This window comes from Puma concolor, chromosome B2, assembly GCF_028749965.1.
Source record: "Puma concolor isolate L17-30 chromosome B2, mPumCon1.1.hap2, whole genome shotgun sequence".
Classification (NCBI taxonomy): domain Eukaryota; kingdom Metazoa; phylum Chordata; class Mammalia; order Carnivora; family Felidae; genus Puma; species Puma concolor.
This window is the reverse complement of record NC_141671.1, coordinates 48,187,909-48,211,263: the sequence shown is the minus strand read 5'-3', so window position 1 is coordinate 48,211,263 and position 23,355 is coordinate 48,187,909. Positions and strand designations below refer to the sequence as shown.

At 37.8% G+C, this 23,355-nt stretch overlaps 1 protein-coding gene across 1 annotated transcript; it reads left to right on the top strand.

Moving 5' to 3' along the window:
- The first annotated feature begins 595 nt into the window (after positions 1–595).
- Positions 596–22,364, top strand: RHAG (Rh associated glycoprotein). Its single transcript, XM_086707047.1, has 10 exons — positions 596–822; positions 9,224–9,407; positions 10,007–10,157; positions 12,215–12,362; positions 12,467–12,633; positions 14,162–14,299; positions 14,892–15,013; positions 19,335–19,408; positions 19,808–19,881; positions 21,646–22,364. Exons 1-10 carry the CDS (start codon positions 666–668, stop codon positions 21,676–21,678), a joined length of 1,248 nt encoding a protein of 415 aa, XP_086563173.1. The 5' UTR covers positions 596–665; the 3' UTR covers positions 21,679–22,364.
- The last annotated feature ends 991 nt before the right edge of the window (positions 22,365–23,355 follow it).

Below are 23,355 nucleotides of genomic sequence, written 5' to 3'. Positions count from 1 at the left end.
GACACAGAATCTGAAACAGGCTCCAGGCTCTGAGCTGTCAGCACAGAGCCTGCCGCGGGGCTTGAATTCACAAACTGCGAGATCCTGACCTGAGCCAAAGTCGGACACTCAACCAACTGAGCCACCCACGTGCCCAGAGCCTATTTATTTTTTAATGTCCTCATCAATATCATTTTATGTGCTAGTGTTCTTAGCTCAAGACCAAATAAATTGCTGCCTTATGTATGTTCCCTAATACTTTTATAACCACTATTATATTACCTGTTTTTATACAATCATTTGCTTATATTTCTGGAAGTTAATAGACCCATTCTATATTCTTTTAGTTCTATGTCTCCTACAGAGCCTAGCTCAGTGCCTGCCATACAATAAGCACTGAAGAGGTAAATAAGATTCTAGACACTTCTGTGCAATAGATCATTTCCTTCACCTGGCTTCTTCCAATCTACATTGTATGTTATTCAAACTAGCATTCAGAATAATTTGATTACAGAGCATAATTCTCCCCAAGAAGTGGGGGTGTTTTCATCAGTCTCGCCCATTTTTTTTCTTGCAATGTCATTGGAGTGAGTTGAACAGACAGCCTGATTCCACACAGAGAGCAGTCTTATCAACCTCCCACAGCCTGTGAAGCCCTCAGTGTGCCTCTGTCCTTTTCCACAAACATGAAGCTCAAATTCCCTGTGGTGGCCATCGTCTTGGAGGTTGCCATGATTATTTTATTTGGATACTTTGTCGAGTATGAAACGGAGCAGATCAATCTCCAGCAACCCAACACCACCAACTCAACAAAAGTGGACAGATTTCTTGAGTTACATTCTCGTGAGTAGGCAATCTACTTCTTATTATACATTTTGGGGTTTTTAGAATGTGAACCCATTTGGGGGACTTAGAATGTGAACTCTTTGAATTCTGTAACCACTGGAGTGCCACATTGGAACACCCTATAGAACTTATGATACTTATGAGTGCTGAGGGTATTATTATAAGTTTGTGCTGAGGTATCTGGTCCATGGCAATGGTCTCTGTAGTTAATGTGTTTGGACAGAATCTGAGACTATTAAAATATCAGCACAAGAAGGCAAAAATTAAAATAATTGGTCAATCTTTTGTGTTAACTATATCTGCTAAATGACGTTAATTTTCCCTTAAATTGATCCCTAGTTTTGTAAGGTATAAAAATATCACCCACACCCCACAAAACAACAACACAAGAACAGAGTCAAAAGTAATTTTCAAGGAGAGAGTAGAAGCAAAGTGAAGTATTAAGAAGGGAACATGGATTTCATGTGGGGGCCCTAAGGTATAAGAAGTGGTATTATCAATGGTACAGGACGTAAACGGATGTACTCTGGGTTTTATAATGCTCTAAAAGGAAAGTAATTTGTTCCTTAGCAATGGGAAACAAGTGTGAGCACCTAACATATTTTAAAAGCAGAATCCTTCCTCCGGAATGGTAGCTGATGAAAAGAAGGTATATAGTTTCAAGTTTGACAGGGAAGGCTATGAAATAGTTAATATAACGTTAATAACTACTGTTAACTGACTGCCTATTATGAGCCAGGCATATTCATTACATCATTAACCAGGCAGGGAGGTGATAATATATCCCTATTATATACATTGTATTTTTTTAATAAGGCACACATAAATTTTTTATTAATTTATTAATGATTAAATCTATTAATTTATTAAATGTTTAAAATAGTAGCAATGTTTATTAAAGTTCTATAGCATATATCTAAGCTTTTTAAAGACCATATGACATTCATTCCCTCATTGCAACATTTTTTGAGGAAGTTTATATAACAGGGAGTATTCTCATGCAGACATCATGACCTACCACTGCTAAATGACTCAGCCATACTACCGCCGGATAAAATATTTTGTGGAATAGCCCTAAAAGCTACATGATTATGGTTACACATACATATTTTTTGTTCTACATTTTCTACATTTTTCCCTACATTTCAAATTGACTCACACAAAACTTAGGTGACAGCGTAAGTCATTAGAGAGAAGATTATTTAACATTCACTTATTAAGAAATGTTCAAGTCAGACCCTTGGGGGTACCTGCCTCGTACCGTGTGAATTGCACCAAGTGGGGGGATTCCAGTATGGGGAAGGCTCTGCTTCTGCATGAGGAACTCAACCTGTGTTACAACAGTTCTCAGATGCAGTGTGGCAAAAGTTATGAGTTTTTCACAAATAGGTGAAGCAGAATATTAATTTATATTTTAAGTAAAGTCAATTAGATATGAGTTGATTCATCGCTTGCATCCTGCTATGCTTTTCTGCATAGTGGGGCAATACATGGTGTCACACAGCCCATCCCAAGGCACAGCCACGGAAGTCTGTGGCACATCTGAATATCATGTTTCATGTCCTGAATGACTCCATAGACACTCATTTGAGAAACAAGCTGCACTCTATGATTTTTTGGCCTTCATGGCTCCTGGCAAAGTATTGGTCACACTGCTGAAGCAAATAATTTGACAAGGAGTGAAGTTCTACTGTGACTGTCTGCTAATCCTTGTTAACATATAGACAGAGCAGAGAAAAGGAGAGTTTAAGGAGAAGGCCCTTTGAGGCCTGTCAACATTTTATTAGAGATTCTGCAGACACACATCTTTAATATCTATGGGACATTAAAGCCATGTCCATGATCGTTTTGTACTGTTACATTAAAATCCATTGGTCTCTCTTGCACTTTTTTTTTTTTGTAATTTTTTTTTGTTTTGAGAGACAGAGAGAGACATAGCATGAGTGGGGGAGGGGCAGAGAGAGGGAGACACAGAATCTGAAGAAGGCTCCACGCTCTGAGCTGTCAGCACAGAGCCCGAAGAGGGGCTTAAACTCACGAACTCTGAGATCATGACCTGAGCTGAAGTCAGACGCTGAACCTTAACCGACTGAGCCACCCAGGTGCCCCTCTCTTGCACTTTCAGTAGAGCTTTTACCAAGGTGAGATCTTGTTATAGTGTGCATCAATCATTTGAAAAATACTCATTCACAGTTATGCAAATATTCCAAACCTGGACATACTTCATCATATAATAACAGAAGAGGACACTTGTTAATATCACCAACAGTCTCACCAGAAAACCCTTGAGAACTATCAGGAAGCTGATAAGCTCATAGTGGCAGACACAAACTCTGAAATTCTAAATTTTTTTTAAGTCAAAATGTATTCCTGGCAACAAATACTGTCGATTCTTTTCACTGAAAGGACAGCCTCCCCTCATTCACTTTTTAGACAATGTCAATACCTGTCTGAAAAACCATAGTTTATGTCAGTCTTTATTTCAAGTAAAAATAGAGTTCCATAAAAAAAAAAAATTGCTCATTCAGTTGGTACTCAAACAATAACAAAAGTGCCATTTTTCTGAGATGACCACATGTCTCAGCAGTGCTTTATGTACAATTGCATTTCAGCACACTCTCATACAGAATAGGAAAAGGACACATAGAAGGAGTTCAGTAGTGAAATTAATAATTTTTGCTGCTTCATAAAAGAATTCCTAATTAAAACCTGCATTTTTGGGGTGCCTGCGTGGCTCAGTCAGTTGAGCATCTGATTCTTGATTTCACCTCAGGTCATGATGCCAGGGTCAGGGTCAAGTCCTCCACCCCCCTCCCACCCCTGTCAGGCTCCACTGAGTGTATGGCCTGCTTAGGATTCTGTCTTTCTCTTTCCCTCTCCCTCTCTCCCCCTCTTCCCTGCTCCCCTACTTGCACACTCTCTCTCTCTCTTAAGAAAGAAAGAAAGAAAGAAAGAAAGAAAGAAAGAAAGAAAGAAAGAAAGAAACCTACTTTTTTTCCTGCAAGTGAGTGGTCATTAAGAATACCATGAGGTGGGTGATGGGTATTGAGGAGGGCACCTTTTGGGATGAGCACTGGGTGTTGTATGGAAACCAATTTGACAATAAATTTCATATATTGAAAAAAAAAAAGAATACAATGAGAAGGGGTGCCTGGGTAGCTCAGTCAGTTAGAGTCTGACTTCAGCTCAGGTCATGATCTCAGAGTTCATGAGTTCAAGCCCCACATCAGGCTCTGTGCTGACAGCTCAGAGCCTGGAGGCTGCTTCAGATTCTGTGTCTCCCTCTCTCTCTGTCCCACTCGTGCTCTGTCTCTCTTTGTCTATCAAAAACAAATAAACATTAAATTTTTTTTAAAAAAATAAAAAAGAATCCCACGACAACCAGCACACTTTGATGCCACTGCTTTCACCCAGGCTAAAGTGCCTGTAGTTTTACGTATATTTATTTCACCTTCTCTGGAAATATTAGCGCACACACACACAAAAAACAAATTACACTGTAGAATTATTATGAAAATAGTTTTCACCTCTCAGATTCCCTAAAAGTGTCTCTCAAACCCCCAGATGTCTGCAGATCACGCTTTGAGAACCACTGAAGATATAGGTAAACTGACAAAGGATGTACACAGCACTAGACATTATTTTATGAATTTCCATACCAGTAATGGATTAAGTACAATGATTTATTTTTAAAAATCTACATTTAAGAATTTGTTTCTATATTTACTCAGATACTATTCAGTTCATTTATTACCAAAAGATTCAGCAAATCTAGATATGTTATAGGCAAAGAGTAACTAATTTGTGCAGTGTAAATGATTCCTAAAGAATTGCTTGCTGTTACTCTAAGTGTTACCTGGAATTGTTACTATTCCTGAATTAACATACTGTCTGTAGTTTGTAACCTAACAGTAAGATATCAGCCTCCAGTAGAACCCTGTGTGTTGCCTTTGATTGAATAGTTTTTGTGTACTGGAAAGGACTGGAAGCGATGGGCACAAATAAAACCCAAACCCTAGTAGTTAAATACCATTCCCCACTCAGAGGTGCACTGGAGAAATTGTTGGTTCAAGGTCAGGGTGAAGAAAGACAAGGTAAGCCAAGGGTGTAACAGCTAATGGGAGGATGCCAAAAGAACACAGGACCCTGTTTGAAGCAGCACCAACTAGACAAGTTGGGGATAAATAGAGAGTTAAAAATAATAATCAGGTGGTAATAGTAACTCATTGAAATAAAGATAAAGGAGCCAATGAACCCATAGAAATATTCCCCAAAGCAGGTAAGGGGAGAAAGAGGAAACTCTTCCTCACAAAAGAATGCCACCTAATTAATACAAAAGGAATAATAGATATAGAAAATTATAATTTTAAAATTAAAAATGTAATAATTGATTCCAGCAAGACTCTTCAAGGAATGCAAGAACCACTACGTAAAGTTACTGGAGAACACACATTTGAAAGAATTGCCCCACAGACTACTTATCCTTTACAGGGCATAAGGTACATTTATGGTGAAGAGATCTGGCAGAACAGTCTTAACCACGTGGTCAAATTTACCATCACCAATAATAGGACAAAATTTATGCGCCACCAGGTGTGGTACAATGGGAAGTACACAGCACTATCTGTAGAATATTCTTCCCAGAATATTTAGTCTCATTCTAATTATGGCGAAACAGTCAAACAAATCCAAATTGTGGGACATTCTATGTAAAAGACAGAACAACACCACCAATAAAAATCATGTGGGAAAACCGATCAAAATTAAAGAAAAATGAAGACACATGACAAACAAACAAACAAAAAAAAAAGAATGACAGTTGAATGGATAATGAGTTAAAAATCCTATAAAAGAACAATTTGGGTACAGTTGGGGAAATTTGAATATAGATACTGTATTAGATAATATTATTGTATTGATGTCATATTTCTTGGATGTGAGGATGGTGTTATGGTTATTTAGGAAACTCATGCTAAAGAGGTTGGGGCAAAATGTCATCCTACTTTCAAATGGCTTAGGAAAAAAATATATATATATATATATATATATCTGATGAGAGAGAGAGAGAGAACAAATATAGAAAATAGGAACAACTGATAAATCTAGGTGAATAGTACATAGATGTTCATTGTAATATTTTTCTAAATATTTGAAATATGTGAAATTAAAATATTTGGGAGGTGGGGAGTAAAGATGCCACCCTAAGGATACCTTCTTCTCAGAAAACATGAGTTTAGAATATAATCCCAGTGGTTCCAAGGACTGGAACTCTAGAAGAGCAAAAAAGTTACATGCCTGGCAAACACCATGCCAGCCCTTAACCGTTAAAAAACAAAACAAAACAAGAAAGCCACCAGTTCTAATTGGCCAGCTGAACAATTTTCACCACTTGATCGAGAAAAACAATTTTTCTGAATAAGGTCCTGATGGTCCCAGTCAGACAAATTCTCAATGGTCCTTACCAGTGATCCATTTATTCCTGCTTATCTGAGGCATTTCCTGAAAAGGTACAGGTGCCAGACTTTCTGCTGGGGTCTGTTAGCCACATCATGATTACTGCCTTCACACTTGGATTCACTTTCTCTTGAAAGAGTGCCTAATTGGCAGTGCTTGCTCAATATTCTATTTGAATAAATGGCATGCAAGCACATAGAATCACAAAACAAACACATAAGCAAAGAAAATAAAATAAGGGAAAGTATGCGCCATGTTATAGCTGTGACCAGTAACACTGTGCAGACGATCTGGTTCTTGATGGCTGTATAGAAGTTTGTCAGGTAAAGAAGTGTTGGGTTTGGGATGGAGAGGACATTCGAGGCAACAGCCATATGTAGGAAATAGAAGGAAAGGAGGGGTCTGATTCATTCATTTGGTGCTAGTGGTGGTAGAAAGTGAGTTGGAATCATCGGTTGTATTTTAAATATGTTGAGTTATCAGAGCTTGCAAGATATCCTAACACAAGATAAAGGTGGATGTAAAACAGAACAAAAATATCAGACATTGTCACATTTACTGGGGAGACAAAAATCACACTCTACTGAGAATATGTGATTCAGACAAGTCTTGGCAATTCTTAAAACCTGTTGGAAGACTTTACAAAAGTTCAATCTCCTTTTCTTCTACAGAGAATACTTTATTCCTTTGATGGCCTTCTTACAACATAGAACTAATCTCATGGCCCTCCCTCCAGTCCCCACCCACAAAATCTTAGAGCAGGATAAAAGGTAATACATAATCCTAATTGTTTATAGCTCTTTCTTAACCATACTTTTTATACAGAATCATGATGTCAAGAGTTTTCACAACTTTGTGAGCTCTCTATAGCAACTTAAATAATAGATGAGGTTCTTAAGCCCCCTTGTGGCGAAAAGCAAGAATAAGCTTTGAGGGGAAAAAAACCATCTGAGCACACAGTTAATATATATGGTCACTTAATACTTCAAAAACCAAACAGGTTCATGTTAGTTGACCATTGCCCATCAACAGGTCTTGTAAAGCCCCAATCCCAAAGTTGTCTGGGTATATATGAGATGAGGGTGGTCAGCCAAAACGCTGGCATAGGTGAAATAGTCATCAATCTGCTTTATCCAACTAGGACTGCACAGCATTCTTCTCTCTGGTGCAGGCTACCCCAGGAAAAGGCTGTGACCTCGACAAGAATATTTTCCAGAGAGAATTGAGAGCTTAAGACTCTCATGTAGCAGGACTCCCTACATCCAGGGAAATGGAAAAATAAGTTATCCATTTCTAAAGGAGGTATCTGGGCAGCGTATCACAGCATCTCCTACAGCAGACAAACCTGAGTGCCATCGTCTCCCAACCTCAAACACACTGTCTCCTGAGCCTAATGGTAGGACAGAGGTAGAAAGAGCCAAAGGGTAGTAACATGTCTCTGAGACCCTGGAAGGCCAACACTCTGCCTTCATTATTTTTCTGTTAATCCCTACAGTGCTCAATGCATAGAGGAATTGGTGGAGTCAGGCCTGGATTCAAATTTTAAGCCCACCCTTCAGACGAATTAATTGGATTCTAACATCAGTTTCCTCTGAGATATATTTTTTAGGAATGTCCTCTCTCATGCCTATTTTCACTTAAACCCCTGGCCACAATGATTAATGTTTTCTTTTTGTCTCTCTGTTTTTATATGTTTTCTTTTTGTTTTCTTTAAATGTTTTCTTTTTGTCTCTCTGTTTTTATATTTGTGCCCAATTTGACCTCAGTTTGCTTTGTGTATCTATTAGGTTGAACCACAAGAAATTGCCAATACTTTAATCATTTTCATTGATAATTTTAATGCAAAAATTTCCATTTCATGGGATTCAACCAAATGCATGTCTTGCTAATGAAGCTATCCCTTTCTTGAGGGAAAAGCCTATGTTTCCACTATCTCATATTTGATCATATGTTTTATTTGTTTTTGATCCTATGTTTTATTTATATAGTGCTCTACTGCACACTCCTTCCCACACAGGTTATCTCACACAGAGTTCTCTGTGAAACAGGGCCTTTTCAGTATTGCAGATGAAAATACTGAAGCTCAGAGAGAGTAAGTGACTTGCCCAAAGTCACACAATCATGTAATAGAACTGGGGGACCCTAGCTTACATTTCCAAACACTAAGTAAAGTATTTGCTCCTCGAGAGGATACAGCATTTTTTTTTTTTTTTTTTTTTTTTTTTTTTTTTTTTGCTTTGGCTTAGAAAGTGCTAACAAAGACATTATCATACTGGACTTCAACAATAATCTGGTACTATTATACAGATTTGATCATTGGAGACTGAAGCTCATTCATTTAGTCATTATTGCCTCTTATCTTATAGGCAGATTTTTATGCCAAATCCTGGAGAGCAAAAGATGAATATGTTCTAATCCCTTCAGTCAAGAAACTCAAAATCTGGTGCAGGATATAAACACCTCATCAAGGAACTCTTACAGGGTGATGCATGCCAAATATATGCTAACACAGTGTGGCAAATGTTAAAGTTGAAGTATGTACAGAATGCTGTGTGGAAGAGGAAATATTAGTTTTCCCTGGGAGTACTAGGAAGGTCTGCAAGAGGGGGTGATGTTTGCATTGTTCTGTGCAAAGTTTTCCTCAGGTAGAAAGGAATGGAAAACTCTTCAGGGAGAGGATGAAAGGCACACGGGTATGAGAGCACATAGTATTCCAAGAAAAACTTGAATAGTTACCCAAGGTTTCATGATTGATAAGGAGCCAAGCTGGCACTGAGACCCAGCCTTTGGCTGCCCAGTTAATGCTGTCTCTTTGCAGTGTTTTACGTAAAGGATGTAAAATTTAATAAATGGGGTATTTCATGATGTAACATTTTCTTAGTTCTCCCTTAACACAGAATTTTTTTCCGATACTTTTTTTTTTTTTTTTTTTTTTTTTTTGCAGTGTTCCAAGATGTACATGTAATGATATTTGTTGGGTTTGGCTTCCTCATGACCTTCCTGAAAAATTATGGCTTCAGTAGTGTGGGCATCAATCTACTCATTGCTGCTTTGGGCCTCCAATGGGGCACTTTTATGTGGGGGATCGTGCACAACCATGGACAGAGAATTCACATTGGAATCAAAAAGTGAGCATCCCTTATTTTTCAACCGTTGTGTTTTCAGAGCAATTGTTTCTCTGCTTAGTCTCTTGTCAGTAAGCCTCTGAACCAGCTGGCACATTGTCCCCCTTAGACAAGAGAAGAATATTGGGATCTTAGGATGCGAATCAACACCTTGCTGTACTGAGCAGGGTCATACATTCGTGTCTATATCTTCTCCAGTTTGACTTTAAAGATAAGATAAATCCCCTTTCATAAAAACATTATTCCTTCCATCTCAGCTACAGGGGGCAAAAATCCTCCATTACCTACTTTTCTATATTTACATTTTGAAAGGTAAACACTGTAGAAAGTAATTCATTTATCAGATCAACAAAAATAAAGGAAAACCTCAGTGAGATCAAGAACAGGTAGGTCAAAATAAAGGAAACATTGTAGCAGCTAGAGAGCATGGAAGATGGAAAGTGGAGTGTGTGAAAGGGTGTCTGGGAGGAGTGCCTGATGGGAAGCAGTAGGGGAGCAGGGCTTGCACTCTGGATAAAATGGTGCTATAGTAAATCCCAACTCTCAGTTTTATGTTGGGTGTGCCTTATTCTTCAATGTATTCTTTCCTTTTTTTCCCTTAGCATGATAAATGGAGACCTCAGTACAGCCACAGTCTTGATTTCTTTTGGAGCTGTCCTGGGAAAAATAAGTCCAACCCAAATGCTGGCCATGACAATATTAGAAATTGCTGCCTTTGTTGGCAATGAATATCTGGTTGGTGAGATATTTAAGGTAAGGATTAGAGGATTTATACTTACTAGCTTTGGACATCAGTTCTGGTTACACCTAATGGATGTCCACTCTACATAGGGACAAACATCAGTGAGCATGATAGCACAGCAAGTATAATTACACCCATCACTTATTCAAGTGCCTATCATAAACCAGGAGTCTCATCAACATTGCCTCATTTCACTGTCACCGCCACACTATAACCTGGGTATTATTAGTTGTTACAAATTACAACTAATCATCACAGATACTGAAAAACTGTCCCAAATATGGATTTAAACCCAGATTTTTCTAACTCCACAACTCTATTTATTACATTATATTTCCTATCAATGATCAATTCCTATTTATATTTCAACTACTAGGTGACCTTGCCCTTCCTAAGACTTTTGTTAAAGCCTAAACTTTTCGCCTACCTTTAAAAGCTCATTGATTCCCCCTAAGAACAGTCAATAGAATACTTCTGGGCACTCTCCAGTACTGAACATTTAATTCAACAGAAAATAATTTTTTAAATTTTTTATTTAAATTCCAGTTAGGGTGGCTCAGTTGGTTGAGCGTCTGGCTCTTGATTTTGACTCAGGTCATGGAATCAAGCCCTGTGTCAGGCTTTGCACTGCGCATGGAACCTTTTTAGGATTCTCTGTCTCTTTTCCTCCCTCTGCTCCCTCCCCTGCTCGTGCTCTCTCTCTCTCCCTAAAATAAAAACAACAACAACAACAAAAACCACAAAACAAAACAAAACAAAACTCCAGTTGTTTAACATATAGTATAATTTTAGTTCCAGGTATACAATATAGTGATTCAACACTTCTGTACAACACCTGGTGCTCATCAGCAAATGCTCTTCTTAATCCCCATCAGTTATTTAACCCATCCCCCCCATCCAACTCCCCTCTCAACAGAAAATATTTTTGACAACTTTCCAGGTATCATGTGATTGTGATGACAGACAAAACAGTGAAGGTCCCTGTCTTTATAGGGTTTACAGTCCAGTGAGAGAGACAGACATCAAATAGATAATCATGCATGACCCACTCACCTATAGGCACATGCATACACACACACACACACACACACACACACACACATATACACAAATATTATTATAAATTGCAATACATGCTATGAAAAATAAGTAGAGGGGGCTATGAGACAGCATAACTGGAAGACCTAATTTAGTGGAATCAAGGAAGACCTCTCTAAGGAAGTGACAGTTAAACTGGACCTGAAAGGTACATAGGAGTTTATCAACTATGAAAGTCTTACATAAATTAATAAATGTGTATTATTTTCCTACCTTAATTGTACTTAATAAGTATAATAAGAGCTAAGCAGCAGGTTTGGCACTCTAAACTTTCCCTCTAGGAACAGGAGAATGTAGAAAATTTGGTCAAATTCATACAGTGTCCTCAAGAGGGAACTAAATAGATTGCTTCAAGTGAATCTTGGACCTTATCTGGCTTTCATGTCATCATATAACAGAGTGAAAACATATGGGGAAGACTCAGGCTTTTTAAAGCTTCAAGGCTTTGAATTGCAATGAAATGAGCTTTAACTGTAATGTCAAATGAATGCAAAAACCTGGTTTTTTTTTTTTGTTTGTTTTTTTGTTTTTGTTTTTTTTTTTAAACAAGTGCAGTGCATAGTTATTTCACTAAGAATTCCCTAGCCTGGAGAAGTAACCTAAAATGAATGGAGTGTCCACAAAGACCTACCACTTTACAAACATGGTCTCACTAAGTCTCACTATAGCTATATTAGCTGGGTAATATTTCCCACTTTACAGAAGCAGAGATCCAGAGAAATATGGTAATTTGTCTAAAGTCACATCGTAAGGAAGTACCTGACCTAGGATTGAAAGTCAGTTCTGCGTGTCTCCAAAGCCTGTATTTTTTAAAATTTCATTATCCTGTTTTATCCTCCTTTCATTGACTTATATTTTCTTTTAATTTTTTTTAAATTATTGTTTAACCAATGAAGCAGTCCTTTCATTGACTTTCCTCCCGAAGTGAGACTCAATCTCACCTCTAAAATGTGCATGTTTTGGTCCTCAGGCCTCTGACATCGGAGCATCAATGACCATCCATGCTTTTGGGGCATACTTTGGCTTGGCGGTAGCAGGCATTCTGTATCAACCAAGCTTGAGAAAGGGGCACGAGATGGAGAAGTCTGCGTACCACTCAGATCTGTTTGCCATGATTGGTGAGTAGAGGTGGACTCGCCTGATTCAGTTCCCAAGGCAAACTGCCTCCCTGCGACTGTCTTCCATTTCCAGAATTAATATCCCTTTTTGTGGTTTCCGGCAGGAACTCTTTTCCTGTGGATGTTTTGGCCCAGCTTTAATTCAGTCATCGCTGAAACTGGAGAGAAACAGTACATGGCCATCGTAAATACATACTTCTCTCTTGTCGCCTGTGTGCTCACAGCCTATGCATTTTCCAGCCTTGTTGAAAAGAGAGGCAGGCTTGATATGGTAAGGGCAGATTAACCACCATGGAAGTTTCGCTAAGTGATGTTGACGATTGCTCGGATGCGCAGGTCATGTCTGCATCGCTGCTGGGTCGCTGCAGGAAATCACAACACGGCAAACCTTGCAGAATATTTTGAAAGGAACACGCATTTGTTTCTTCATCAAATTTGTGTTGTGGCAAATCAAAAAAACTGTCCTCAAGGAACTGACAGTCTATTAAGGAATATAGTCATGCAAAAATCAAAGATTTGAGACATATTTCTTTAATGATAGAGTTGACTGTCTCCAAGGTCTTAGAAAATTTTCCTTAGAAACAGGACTTGCCAAAAGTAGAAAAAGAGAATGAGGGAGGAGGAGGGTGCAAGTTGATTCTGTTTTCCTAAGCTGCAAATGTCCCTCTCAAAGGAACAACAACTAATGACAAGGTAGGATCCTGAGTAGGACCCTGGAAAAGGAAAAGGACACTAATGGGAATATTGGTGAAATTCAAATAAGACTTTTAATAGTACTCTATCAATGCTAATTTCCTGGTTTCATGATTATGTAAGATGTTAACATTAGGGGAAACTGGGTGAGGGATATATGGAAAATGCAGTACTTTTGCAACTATTACATGAGTCTAAAATTACTTCAAAACAAAACATTTTTTAAGATCCTCCCAAGTTGGTCTCTTGAGTTTTTGACCTATGAGCTAGAGAAATGTCAGTTAAGGAGTAATCTGCACATCAGCGGCTCTTCTTTTCCAGCCTCAGGGAAGAAAAGGATATTGTAATTTCTTCAGGCATAGCTAAGGACATGGATTTCAATGCTGTACAAATTATTTAATTTGTAAATTTAATAATTTAAATTAAAAAGAAAGAAAGAAAATTAAAAACAAAAGAAAAGAAAAGAAACACACACGCACAGCTCAGTCCTGCTTTTTTAAAACACTGATGAACTTTCCTCCTTAGGCAGATCAGTGAGAAGATAATCTTTCTGATGAATTCTGGTAAAAGGAAATTGGTCACTCTTTCCACCATATTTAAAGGTTCTCAGCACGGTGACACATGTGAAAGCTGTTGTCTTTCATGTACAATGTGCACATTTTGGTGTCTCTATATTCCTTGAGTGTTGGAATATCATGGACTCCGCAAAGCACACAGCAACCACAGACCTCTTTTGGTTCATGATAACCACAGATGCATCCCCCAAACTGAATAAATAGATATAACACTGCTAGAATAATTGCACTACGCTCCCAAGCCTCCCACTACAACCTCTTTTGTTTTTCCTCAAGTCCCTCCCCAAACTTGTCTCACTAACCAGATCACTCAGGCACTACCAAGGAACCCCAGCAAGAAAGGTATCAAACAGCTGCTTGGAAGAAAGGCCTTCTGTAATTATAAAGAACCCTATTTTTAGAAAAGAATCCATAGCCCTTTGAACTGAAGAATGTGCCATGGAGTCCATCCAACCCTGGATACATTCCTTCATTCCTTCTGAAGTCTCCTTCGTTCAGCTCACTCCATTCGTGTTTCTGTGCTCCATGCAGGCTCACATTCAGAATGCAACCCTTGCTGGAGGAGTTGCTGTGGGCACCTGTGCGGACATGAAGATCCACCCGTATGGTTCTATGATCATTGGGAGCATTGCAGGAATTGTCTCTGTGTTTGGGTTCAAGTTCCTGACTGTAAGTATGACAAGTGCTCTTAGTCAGACTTTGATCTGCACCATCATCTTCTGACATCCCACCAATAGAGAAAAGCTGGGAAAATTCCTCTCATCAGCATCTCTCCTTATTTCGGGGTCATTTCCCTTCCTGTCAGAAATGCCACTCACATTTCCGTGTACAATGGTTTCTGCTGTCCTCTGACTTCTTCTGTTTACCAGGAAAGAATTTGATATCAATTATTTATAAATTAGTGTGAATTGAATGTTAAGTACTTGTGTTACTTTCTTCAGAGCAGTTCCATTCGAGTTTTTGTTGTTGATGATGTTTGTTTGTTTTTGCATAATGAAGGACTGTGTGTCCTTTGAAGGGGATTTTGGATATCAGTAGGTAAGAAGGAGGAAGAGTTGAAATCACTCACTTCAAAGCCATCTACTAAAAACTGACATGAGTAGTTTTGCCACCAATGTATTCAGACTCTTTGACTTAAGTGGGATTTAGATACGGATGGCAAACTGGGCTATAGTAACATTTTCCTGCCTTGTCACTGCCTTCAGTTATAAAACTCTGTATGTCTAACAAAATAACAAAACTTCCTCTTTTACAATTTTAGCCATTTTTTACCACTAAACTGAGGATCCATGATACATGTGGTGTTCATAACCTGCATGGCTTACCTGGTGTGGTAGGAGGCCTCGCAAGCATTGTGGCGATAGCCTTGGGAGCATCTAAGACGTGAGTTAAAGAATGGGTTTTCCTGCACCCTGAGGTTGATGATTTTTTTTTTTTTGCTTTTGGTTTTGGTTTTGGTTATCTGTTTATTTTGAGAGAGAGAGAGTGAGCAGGGGAAGGGCAGAGAGAGAGACAGACAGAGGGAGAGAGAGAATCCCAAGCAGACTCTGTGCTGTCAGTGCAGAGCCTGACTTGGGACTTGACTTCACGAACCATGAGATCATGACCTGGGCCAAAATCAAGAGTCAGACACTTAACTGACTGAGCCACCCAGGTTTTCCAGGTCTGATGTTTTATCTCAGTCTTGGAGGAATCTGGTAATGAGACAGCTTTTACTTTACCAATCCAGTCCATAGTTCGTAAGTATTGTCCTTACTGAAGCAAAAGAGACACAATTGAGAGAATAGAATTGTAAGGGAAGATGGTCTTAACTTAATGTTATTAACATTGGTTGGTTGGTTGGTTGGTTGTTTTTACTTAACAGTGTTATTTAAAATTTTTATACCATAGGCAAGTGTCTTGTAGCAAATTTGGCAATTTGATAATCACAATCAGAATACAGTAGGTTTGCTCTTTTAGTTGCTCTCACCAAAATGAAGGAGGGGGCATCTGCGATGAGCTGAGCTGCCATTTCATATAATCAACACATAGAAGAATGAATTCACATAATGTAGAAAGCAGCTGGATCTGGAGAATCAGGAAGACTGGCATATGGCTCAGGCTTTGCTATTGACTAATTATGGGGCCTTACAACTCACTCAGCCTCTGTGGTTCTCAATTTCCTCTTCTATAAAATGAGAGAATCATAGTATTTAGTCTCTAAGATCTCTTCAACTCTAAACAGACCTAGATTCTTCCCAAAAGGGGCATAGGGTTTAAATGGCTGGAAGAAGAACAATTATCAGTCAAATCCAAGACAGTAAAAGTGATGTCATAAGCCATCAGTTGTCACTTTTAGGCAACAAGATTGGAACAGTTTGATATGAATATTATCGATGTAAAACAGGTAGGAAGATCACACAGTCTGGATCACTCAGAGATTAAGCAAGGAAGAATCAAAATGCTCAATTTTTAAAGCCAATTGAAAGCATGAAGATAAGGTGAATATGTTTGAAAATGTATCAAAGTGACTCCTGACTAGAGCTGAATAATTTGAAAAGAAAAATTTCTTTAATTTTAACAGATTAAAATTCAACTCTGTTGAGACCAGTAATGACAAATATTTGAAAAATTAGTTTAATCACATTTACTACTCAACAGAAATTTGCTTCTACTTTCATGTGTATAGTTGACCCCTTTCTTCTGTTTGTTTTCTTTTTTTGCCCCTTTTGAAAATTTGGAGAACAACCCCAGAATTATCCATATTTTTTTGCAGTTCTCTCCAGGACCTAACATCTGTGGAGACTAAATGCAAACATATTTTAATGCAAATCAAACACGATAAACGCATGAGTCCATGAGCTCAACTCCTAAATGCTATAATGTATAAGCACTGCAAACACTCTTAAGATGTCGCTCATGATTAGACATAAAGGAATTCTTGAGCATCATGCTTGTACCAGTTCCATGGATGTAATAAAACAAGACTATCTGGCTCTCACAGGCTGGGTCTTGCTGGGTGGCCAAATTTGGGGAAGGTTCCATGGTTGAGAGTCTAGTGCTTCGGTATTCAGGTTTGGCAAACACTTCTCAATGTACTCAGGGGGATTTGGTGGTGGGGGGAGAGGGGAAAGCAGAGGGGTTGGATGATGAGCCTTGGAAGGTCTATTCACGTGGGTGAAATCCACATACATCTTTCCTGGGTGAAATTCACATACATCTCACACACCAGACAAAATATTTTGGCCAAGACCCAAGACTATTTACTCAGATGTTTCTATTCAGAATATTAAAATGCAAATCAGGTTTCTTGGTAAGCATTGAATAAGAAGTAAGTATTCTTAATGTTTATTTACTTTTGAGAGAGAGAGAGACCAAGCATGAGTGAGGTAAGGGCAGAGAGAGAGGGAGACACAGAATCTGAAGCAGGCTCCAGGGTCCATGCTGTCAGCACAGAGCCTGATGTGGGGCTCGAACTCACGAACCGTGAGATCATGACCTGAGCTGAAGTTGGATGCTTAGCCAACTGAGCCACCCAGGTGTCCCAGAAGTAAGTATTCTTAAGGGACATCTGCGAACATTATGGCAGCCTAATTCTAATAATGCTCTTAATGTTTATTTTCCAAGCCCATGTAATCTTGGAAATCTTTTCATCAAAAAATATTTTTTAATACCTTGGAAAAGATTTTGGCAAGTTCTGATAAAATTAACAGGCAGTTTACAAAAGAAAAACATCAAATGAATAAATATATATTAAATATTCAACCTCACTAGTAATCAAAGAAATGCAAATTAACACAAGTTACTAATTTTTCAGTTACCAAATTGAAAGATTAAATGAATGATGATACTGAATGGTGGCTAAAGTAGAATAATGGGGATTTTAATTATGCATTTTTCTATTTGGAAAAGCCCTTAAGAAGTATATAAACTTTTACTAATAATTTCATTTTACTAATAATTTCATTTCTAATTATTTTAGGGAAATTATTGGACAAATTCATAAGCATTTCATAAGAGGATGTGTTCTCATGGCATTTTTAAAAATATGAAACATTGGAAACAACCCAAGTATCTAAACTATAGAGCTATAATTACAGTACATTTTTACACTGTAGTACTTGGTAGCAATTGAAATTATGATCCAGGTCTACATTTACTGACATCAAAGGGCACTGAAGATTTAATGGCAAAATCAGTTTTTTTTTTTTTTTAAGTTTATTTATTTATTTTGAGAGAGAGAGAGCATTCACACACACATGTGAGCAGGGAAGGGGCAGAGTGAGAGGGAGAGAAGAATCCCAAGCAGGCTCACTGCTGTCAGAAGGGAGCCCAACATGGGGCTTGATTCCATGAATTGTGAAATCATGACCTGAGCTGAAATCCAGAGTTGGATACTTAATAGACTGAGCAACCCAAGTGTCCTGGGAAAATCAATATTACAACATGATTGCATTTTGTAAAAATATATGTTTACATTTTACATTTTTATTGTGACTAAGATTTGAGGGAAATTAAATTTTTTTCTTCATTTTCTGGATTAATGGTTTCTCATGTTTTTACAATGGTCTCATATTTTTACAATGGTCATGTTTTTTTTTTTTTTTATATAGTAGAAAAAATTTAAACACTTCAAATGAAGAGAAAAAATGAAATCTGAGTTTAGTGCCTTCTGTCCTTGGATGATGATGAAACACCAAGATACTCTCATTTTCCAAATGTTTACTTTCCCATAAACACTCATTCAGTCCTTCAACAGCTATTTATGAATTTCCTGCTAAGAGTGAGGTACTGTGCTAAAAGGATATTCACACTCCTCGTCCTTTTGTCACTCATATAACAACCTTATGCACTTCAATAGCTTTTTATTACATTCTTCCATTCCCAAATATTATGAGGTATTTTTTTTTTTACTAATTTTGTTTTAAGGTAACTACATCTAAGATGACTTACAGAGTTTTTTTTTTTTTTTGCTGTATTCAATGAGTTGTCTCTATGATATATGCTAAAATTAACTTTTCTGATTTTATTGATTTTTTTCAAACTTCTTTTTTAGTTTATTTATTTTGAGGGAGGGAGGGAGAGAGAAAGAGAGAGAGAAAGAGAAGGGGAAGCACAGAGATAGAAGGAAAGAGAGACTCCTAGGCAGGCTCCTTGATGTCAGCACTGAGCCGAATGAGGGATTCCAACTCACCAACCATGAGATCATTACCTGAGCTGAAACCAAGAGTTAGATCTTAACCCACTGAGCCACCCAGGAGCCCCTGATTATTGATTTTTTAAATTTAATTACAATTGTTTCTTTTGGGATGGGGTGGGGAAAGATGGAAACTCATGTTGTACATTATTCCATCCTCAGTGCCTAAAAGAGAATGTGGCACAGAGTGAGTACTCAATAAATATTTGTTGAATGAATTGGATTGAGGATCAAAACCTGGTACTATATTTTTAGAAAATATTAAACTCTTTCTAAGTTAGATCTTTTCATCCCTCCTAAAGGGAAAGGTAATTTTTCTTATGTGCTTATAAGGACTTTTTAACATTGCTCAAGAATTTCAAAGAAAATGAAAATAGGAAATAAAAAAAAAATTGTAACAAACATTTGTTTGCTGGTGTAATGCTGCCCTCTGGCCTGAAGATGGCTAGCATCCATTCCCTCAGGAAATGAGATTTGCTAGTTGGTAGCCTGGAAAAACAACATTCTTCTTTTCTTTTGTCTTCCTAGGTCTACCATGGCCATGCAGGCAGCTGCTCTAGGTTCTTCCATCGGAACGGCAGTTGTTGGAGGGCTGATCACAGGTTAAGATGAAAAGAAAACACTCCCATGTACCTCATTCTATCCGCATAATAGATAATAAACATATTGAGTGGTAAATTTGAAAATGTTCTAAACTCTGACAGTAAAGTAATCGTGAATCATATAAGCTCAAGGGGATGATTGTATAACTAGAAATATATATATATATATATATATATATATATATATATATATATATATATATATATACATTTAAGATTTTATTTTTTTCAGTAATCTTTACACCCAGCCTGGGGCTCAAACTCAATCCTGAGACTCAGAGTCTCTACTGACAGGTAGAGCCAGGCAGGTGCCCCTTATCTCACTATTTTTATTACCTATGCAAATAGGTTTTCCTCTTCAGCATCATAATGTGACTTTTTTTCTCCCTCTTCTCACAGGTTTAATTCTCAAGTTCATTGTCCGTGGACAACCATCTGAGAGGAACTTCTTTGATGATTCTGTTTATTGGGAGGTACTGAACAGTGTTCTTTTTTTTTTTTTTTTTTAATTTAAACTTGAGGTAGTTAACACACAGTACAATATTGGTTTTAGAAGCAGAATTCAGTGATTCATCACTTACATACAACACCCAGTGCTCATCACAAGTGCTCTCCTTAATGCCCATCACCCATCTAGCCCATTTCCCACCCACCTTCCTGCAAAACCCTTAGTTTGTTCTTTATCCTTAAGAGTCTTTTATGGTTTGTTTCCTTTTCTTCTCTTCCCCTCTCCCTAACTGCCCTCACCTTCCCATAGTTCCATGCTGCAATGGATAGGGCATGTGACCCTTGATCAAGGGGTTGTGAGTCCAAGCTCCACATTGGGCAGAGGTCTCATTTACCAAACAAAGAAGTCAGCCAGATTTAATATAACTTAAAAAAAAAATGCATGTTGTTTCTTCATTATTTAATTGTAGAACCTGTTTTTAAGAAATCAAGAATTTACCCTCTTAGGAAGACTTACACACACAAGTTTTTATTCCTAAATGTGATGATCCAATGATTGGATAACTGAAGTTTGTTTGTTTTTCTAAATTTTTTTTTACTGTTTATTTATTTTTGAGACAGAGAGAGACAGAGCATGAATGGGGGAGGGTCAGAGAGAGAGGGAGACACAGAATCTGAAACAGGCTCCAGGCTCTGAGCTGTAAGCACAGAGCCCAACACAGGGCTCGAACTCACTGACTGCGAGATCATGACCTGAGCCGAAGTCAGACCCCTAACAGACTGAGCCACCCAGGCGCCCCTGGATAACTGAAGTTTATCCCAACGGTTTAATAAAAACTATGGTGGGGTTTACATTTCTTACTTTTTTCTTTACAAAAGTTGATATTTTGAATAAGATACCAGGAAGATGAGTTTTGGTTTCCACTATTGGTTAAACTGCCTGAAAATCTTTAATAGTAGGATTTTTGAGACTCCCAAAATGCTGCTCTTAGGAAGAATCAACCAAATTTAGACTTTCCTTCTTGATTTCTTCCTCATGGAATTCAGGAATGAAATCTAGGAAAGCTATCTTGCTCCCTGCTACAGTGTTCTAATTAAGGATGTAAGTGATGACTATATTAGTGAACGTTTTGTTCAACAGAAGCCTAAATGTCTGTCTGGCATCCTTTTGATAAAATTGGATAAACTGCCTATTTATAGAGAGAAGTTGAGACAATGTGTCCAGGCAGATAAAATCAGAAGTTATGGTCTTTTCCGAAGCAGAAAGGACATGAAGAAAAGACAGAATATAGTTGGCCAATATCCTTTGCTCCTCTGAGAGCAGTAAACAGCTCCTCATAAAAATAATACGAATCCTGAACAGTGGCATTAGATTCTATACCATATATAAGAGTGGTCAAAAGCAGGTAGAATATGGAAGGTCAAAGAATCTCATGAGAGGTTTTACGAATAACAAAACATCAGCCCCCTTCTATCCTCCAGTGTCTACTCATTACTCCATTCACATTTCCCCCAAATTATTTCCTGCAAAGCTGAAGAGTGATAGATATTTTGATGTCTTCAGTGGGACTTTCAGGGATAACAGGTTTGGGAAAAAGAATGCAGTCAGGGTGAGTGGGATAAATATTTTTGTTCTTTTATTTTTCCCTAATGCAAACAATTTTTATCCCCAATTCTTTGTAAGCTTGGATAATAATTACAGAATATACCTCTGTTTCAGTACTAACCTCTGAGAGCCCAAAGTGAAAGAAATTAGTGCCCTAACCTTGTTTTCTTTAAATGTCCTCAAGGTCAGCAAACAAGACAATCATCAGCACATGTGACAAACACAACCATCCGGAACCTAAAGACCAAACACCTCCTGTGCCCCAGCTTCCTTTTCCATTATCTAGAATCGTGTTTAAATTTTTTAAAAGGCAGCATCCAACGAGAACATTGAACAGAATGGATAGGTCCTGAGCCCCAAATATCCACTGTAAAAATTCTTCACACAGACTGGTGCTATCTCTTGATACTCAATGACTGTTTAGTTGGAAGGATGTGGCTTATGAAACAGATGTTCAAATGGATTCTCTTTAGGACTCCCAGACTACTTCTGCCAGTAGGTTGGTATAGGGTGAAATTCCATGTATACTCTTGTATATATTTTTTTCCAATAGAGGTAAATTTACAAAGAAATCAACACACTCTGATTATGTAAGATTCTTAATATGCATACTATGTCTTCAATCCAAAAATTGTAAAACTGAAGCCAATAATATAATATATAATAAATCTATATAAGAAATATGAAAGAAAAGTATTGTGTAAAGCAAGAATATAATTGTTTTGGTGGTGCTTTTTGATTTAAAAATAGTCTAGTTAGTAATGTTATGTCTTTGCTTAAATTCTTGTCCTAAATTCCTTTTGCATGTTTACTATTTACAACAAGAGCTCAAATGCTATCTGACCAAAGTCTATTTTGTATAAAATTCCAATAAATTAAATGTTATTTTATTATAAATTAAAACATTGTCTGTGGCTCTCCTTTCTTTGGTGTTTGGAATTCATTTTAGTAACAAGCACACACACACACACGCACACACACTCTCCTCATATTTAATCCATATTCAATTCAAATAAATTATTACTATATATTTACTATAAAATAATCAAGTTACTGTCTCACATTATAGGGTAGTTTTTAAAGAACTAAGTTTTAGAAAAGGTAACTTACATAGCCATATAAAACCATTTTTCTTTATAGGCTTTTTAAGATTTTCCTTCTATTTCTGGAGTCCTGGAATCTTCTCAAAATGTGTCTTAGTATCAGGGAGGAAATAAGCCCCTGGCATAATTAACAAAACCTCAGTTACTAGGTACTAGAACTTAAAACTTACAAGTAACAGTGAATTAATTAATATTTTATTCCACGGGACAAATAGTATAGTTTATTTATAGATCCTAAATATTTTAGGTGACTTTTTCAAAATGTACATCCAAGTCTCTTTCACATGGTTTTTTGAAGTGTGCTTACGTTATAAAGTCCACTATCTCCACTCTTGCTGATCATCACAAGGAATCATCTTCATTACCCAATGTCCAGAGACCCCCTCATTTCCTGCTGATCATAAGGCAAAACTCACAGGGGAGGAGCCAAGATGGCGGAACAGCATGGACGTTTTTTGTGTGTCTTGAGTCCATGAAATACAGCCAGACCAACACTAAACCATCCTGCACACCTAGAAAACTGATCTGAGGATTAACACAACATCTGCACAACCTGAACCACAGAATTCAGCAGGTACACGGCACTGAGCGAACTGGGGGAGAGAGAAGCTGCCGAGGGCAGGGAGCCACTTTTGCGTGCAGGGGCGGGGGTGGGGGGGTGGAGAGGCGGAGAATACGGGAAAAGCACACCCCCCCCCCCCAGCAAAAGCAGCTGGAGAGAAAGTAGAAAAGTGGAAACAGTCTCAGGGACTGAACTAAAAAGGGAAAAAGGAGAAAGGAGAGAGTTTAAA